Source organism: Musa acuminata, chromosome BXJ1-2, assembly GCF_036884655.1.
Source record: "Musa acuminata AAA Group cultivar baxijiao chromosome BXJ1-2, Cavendish_Baxijiao_AAA, whole genome shotgun sequence".
Taxonomy (NCBI): Eukaryota; Viridiplantae; Streptophyta; class Magnoliopsida; order Zingiberales; family Musaceae; genus Musa; species Musa acuminata.
The window spans coordinates 27093400-27098164 of NC_088328.1; the positions used below are offsets into that span (position 1 = coordinate 27093400).

A 4765-nucleotide genomic window follows, 5' to 3' on the forward strand; every position below is an offset into this window, starting at 1 on the left:
GTTGATACAAACATTGATTACATACATGAGATTTCAGAACCAATCAAGCGTTACTTGTTCAGTAGTTGAGAACTCCTGGTTATGGTGCATGGTAAAAACGAAGAAACACAGATTTCACTACTTACTATCCAACACAACCACTTGGTACAAGTTCATACACAGTAATTAATTGCAACTTACTTCCAACTATGAGGTCTAGAACAATGAGTTACATGCCGTAAACATACACAGTATGAACTAACCTTACTGTAGAACCAATGCTCATTTACATGAAGGTCTAACAGATTCCTGGCATATTGTTCCATGGCCACAAGCTGATGTTCCAGTCTTGATCTGTGGATCCGGCGGAGAGGGAAGAAGCCAACTGATGTATGTCAAGTCCGATTTCATCGCTCGTCGTGACCAATGACTGCCCGTTGGAAATGTCCCTGCCATCGCTATTGCACCAGTCAGGAATCATTGACATCGTTGATACCGGGATATCAAGTAGTGTGGCTATGTCATCTTTCGCAAGACTAGCATCGCCCGGTTGCTCACTTCTGATCTTTGTTCCTGATGGAACCATTGGCCAATTAGCAATGGAGCATTAAGTTATGAGTTTTAACAGCTCTACAAATGCTGATAATATGCTTCTCAAAAGAAGAATATAAATCATAGAAGAAATTGAAATATCTATATGCATCAGAAAATTGGAGGGAGGAGCATGAAAATTATGGTTGGCTTTGAGAAGCAGTCTTCAAATTGTAGGACCAAATGCTAATTAAAAAGGGGAAAGTAGGGCCATGAAGAACATGGCCAAGTGTTGCTGCGTGGTGATCTATGATTTGGTTAGTGAAATAGAAGTGGACACTTGAGGAAGGCCTCAGAAGAGATACATAGAAAGAGCTGAAGAATTAGGAAAAGGCAAGTGGAGAGAAATAGATCAGAAGGGAAGGAATCATGAAGAGTACTAAAAGGTAAAAGCAGTCAGTGTCCTGCAATTCCATCCATCTTTGTCTGTCCTCAGACACAGACCTGCAAGGGAGAATATTTCCAGAAAAGAGAGTGGCATAGAAGAGTTCAAAGAGGCACTCAGAGGAGGTACCAACATTTACACTCCATGCATTCATTCACAACCTTAGCAATGCTGGAGAAACTACACATATGTCAAAGATGGACTGTAGACTTTGTAGGAACAAAAGATTACAAATCTTTTGAAGTATTATTTCTAACTTTAGGCATGATCAAAGAAATCAGTACTCATATTATTTCTAATGCTGAGATTACCATTGCATGCAATAGGAACAGGAAAGTAGGTTGATCAAGCTAACAAGAAAGATATGACGAAAAAACTGCGAATTCAGGCATTACTCTATGAATTCAATTTTAATAGGAACTCATTATTACTAAGCATGAAACAGAAACAGAGGGATTAGGTTGGTAAGCCTCACCCATGCAGCAATCGAAGCCTTCGAACTTGGCAGAAGAACAGCCCTGAGAAGTCTCGTTAATCCCTTCCCCATCGTTACCGCGATCGCAGAAAAGCTGTTCCCACCTCGTGCCATCCTCGTCAGCCTCCTGCAGCTCTAAGAGCTCCGCAATTTTCATATCCTCTATGGTTTGCGTGTCCTGCAGCAGAGCCTCTAATAGGCCGCAACTGCTCGGCTCGTCGCTGCGGCCGACGGGCTCAGCGAACAATTGGCATGAAGGGAGCTCCATTTTGACGGCAAACGCTGGCAAAAATGGTGGCGGCTGATTCATAGCGTAATTCCCCAACCCTAGCTGCTGCGGCGGCTGGAACAGAGAAGTCGGGGTGGGTGGCTGGGAGGCGGGTGAGGGCGGGAACCCGAGACCGAGCTCTGAGGCGAATGGATTCTGCGGGAACGGGGAGAGAGTGATTCCCGACAGAGGGCGGAAGGCGATGGGATCCACCAACGGGGGCAGCTGCAGAGATGGGAGCTCCGCGGCGAGCTGCCGAAGCGTTACGGGCGACGTTGTATTAACCTGACGCTGCGGGTCGTGGTGGTGGTGGCCGTCTAATCTGGCGTCGTCGTGCATCTCCGGTGGGTAGATAGGTAGACCAGCACGTTGGCGCCGCTTGAGGCGGGTGTTCCAGTAGTTCTTGATCTCGTTATCGGTCCTTCCGGGAAGCTGCCATGGCCGAAGAAACGAAGGAGATGAGATTTTGCACGAAGAAGAAGAGGGAGGAAGGTGGAGGAGAAGAGGAGTACTTGGGCAGCCATGCGGGCCCATTTGTTTCCGAGCTGGGCGTGGAGGCGGAGGATGAGGAGCTCCTCCCCGGGAGAGAAGGATCCCTTCTTAAGGTTGGGGCGGAGGTGGTTGGCCCAGCGGAGTCGGCAGCTCTTGCCGCAGCGGGCCAGCCCGCTGTGCCGCTGCACGGCGTTCCAGTTCCCCTCCCCGTGCCGCCGCACGTGCTCCACCAGAATCGCGTCCTCCGCCGGCGTCCACGGCCCCTTCTTCAGCCCTTCTCCTCCTCTGCCTCCCCCCTTCTTCCCCCCTCCACCTCCTTCTCCGACGGCGGATCCCTTCGCCACCGCCTGCTCCACCGTCGATGGCTCTCCTCCTTCCTCGCCCGTCATGGCTTCTTCCTTGCTTGCTTTCCGTTGAGCTCCTCCGAAGGATTCCATATTTATATCTACTCCTCTATCTGTATCAAACAACCAACGGAAACAAAATACGTATATATATAGATAATCAAGCTAAGATAATTAAATAAACAAAACAGAAACAGGAGGTGGCGGTTGGGGGCCCCACCTGAATCACGAGGGCACCACCTGGCAGTGGGTCCAGGCCAACAGGTGGGGGCCCGCCCTCGTTTCGTATAGGGTAAACGGGGAGCAGACACGTTTAAACGGGGCGGGGTTGTTTAGGTGGGTATGGAAGGGAGGGAGGCGTTTTGGTTACACGTAAGATCTGAGTGGCGCGAAGGGTGTCGATGCTGCCAACGAGGACCTCCGGGGGGCGGAGGGGCCCAGGGGATTAGGATCGAAATGTTACTAATCGCTATAATTACTCCACTAATCGTTTGATTGATTGGGAGCAGAGACAGCGGGCGAGGGAAGAGGTGGGCCATGGAGATCGGTCCGCGTACGCCTGGGTGACCCCACACGTGGTGGCCCGCCTCCCTCTCCGCCTCGGCGCTGTCAAACACGACAACAACACGTTGCTCCTCGCCCTGCCCACCAGCCCTCTTCATTCCAGCCCACCGCCACCTGTCCTTCCCCTCTCCTCCCTTCAGGAGAAACCAGCCAACACAACCGGTCTTATGGGTCGGCTCTTAACTCGTTGCGAAGCCATGAATGACACGCAGGTTCTCTTATTTTGATAGCATATGAATCCTATCTAATCACATATGATTCGAGAATGTCCTAATTCCTTTGTGTTTTTATTTTATCTCTCATCACATATGATTCATGTATTTTATCCAAAATTGTATATAATAATTGTTGGATCAGAATTAGGACATCATTTCTTGGATTTATCTGACGCCAATAGCATGATCTCCTTCTAGGCTCCATCCACTTAGCTCTGGATTCAATGTTGCCACTGCATGCATTGCCATTGGAGGTGCACAAGGCCTTGTCATTATTCGAGCAACAAAGCACAAAGGCAACTCGAGGATACAACAACGAAGTTACGTGGAAATCATGTTCCACATCGAAAGTGAATAATATTAAAATTGACTTATAAAGATCCGATGAGTATATTACTATTAACTTTAGCTTAAACATTTTGATCAGTGATTTAGACCGAACAAAGTTAATAAACTAATTAGTCCATTAAATTCAGATCATGATATTTGGTATCAGAGCCAAAATGATTACCCGTAAACGGAGTAGTATTTCTCTACTGAACATGTATCAGTAGAGAAATAAAGAGAAATAAAAAATATTTCTATCCAAAATGATTAGCTCAAACCTTTTCTGTCCAAAATGATATGAATTTTTTACAAATTCAAATTTTTTTATGACTATTCATAGCATATATTCACTATAATATTGCTTGTTTATTTATTTTTAAAATTTATTAATTTATTTTATAATGTGATGAAATAATAATTTTATTGGACCAAATAAAAAGGCGTAATCAAACAAATTCAATTTGTTGATAGACATATAATTGACAGATTTACAAGTAGTAGGATTGACATTTCAATAATTTTTTTTTTAATAGGAGAAGAAGTTTAATCTATGGAAGATGGATGTGCTATTATCTATTTATATATTTATTTAATTATTTTTTATTCATCATTATTAGGGAGGAAGTGAAAGATCGATTGTGTCATCATTAAGAACACACTTAATCCCATATGTGCATTCTAATTCTGTTTTGATATGAAATATATTGATGGTCGATTATCATTCAACACATATTCATCACATGAAAGTTATTATGAATAAAATTATTTGAGCGTCAAAGGGATTAAGTCAAAAAATTTCTCTCGACATCAATCTTAATGCAAGTGATGCCTCAGGAGCTTAACATTTTCACCTTAAAGCTACCTAAGTAACTAGGTTAGAAATTCTTATGCCCTCGAAATCATATTGGATTAGATAATTCCCTTTCAATTTGCCTTTAAAGAGTTGTCTTAGAAGCTTGTAAAGCTCAAATAGTTTATTTTGAAAGATGCAATCAATTTATTTTGATTTCTAAATATAATTAAAAAAAAATATAATTATAAAACTCTAATATTTGAATTAATATCGATCGCTATCGTTCGTGTATTCCAAGTCATCTCAAATTTGACTCGAGTGCTCATTTTTTC

The 4765-nt window shown here is 43.9% G+C and overlaps 1 protein-coding gene across 1 annotated transcript; it reads right to left on the bottom strand.

The window, feature by feature from the left end:
• Window positions 1–2614, bottom strand: LOC135606367 (transcription factor MYB97-like). The gene is made up of 3 exons (XM_065097397.1): window positions 2211–2614; window positions 1431–2130; window positions 1–552 (listed from the first exon to the last, which is right to left on the bottom strand). Exons 1-3 carry the CDS (start codon window positions 2577–2579, stop codon window positions 278–280), a joined length of 1344 nt encoding a protein of 447 aa, XP_064953469.1. The 5' UTR covers window positions 2580–2614; the 3' UTR covers window positions 1–277.
• Between the last annotated feature and the right edge of the window lie 2151 nt (window positions 2615–4765).

Excerpts from the sequence above, each read along its gene's own strand:
- LOC135606367 (XM_065097397.1), bottom strand. The coding sequence starts at position 2,579 with ATGACGGGCGAGGAAGGAGGAGAGCCATCGACGGTGGAGCAGGCGGTG. Across the intron at positions 2,131-2,210 it reads GGGCCCGCATGGCTGCCCAA|CTTCCCGGAAGGACCGATAA; the intron begins GTACTCCTCTTC and ends CGGCCATGGCAG. Across the intron at positions 553-1,430 it reads AGGCTTCGATTGCTGCATGG|GAACAAAGATCAGAAGTGAG; the intron begins GTGAGGCTTACC and ends TGGTTCCATCAG.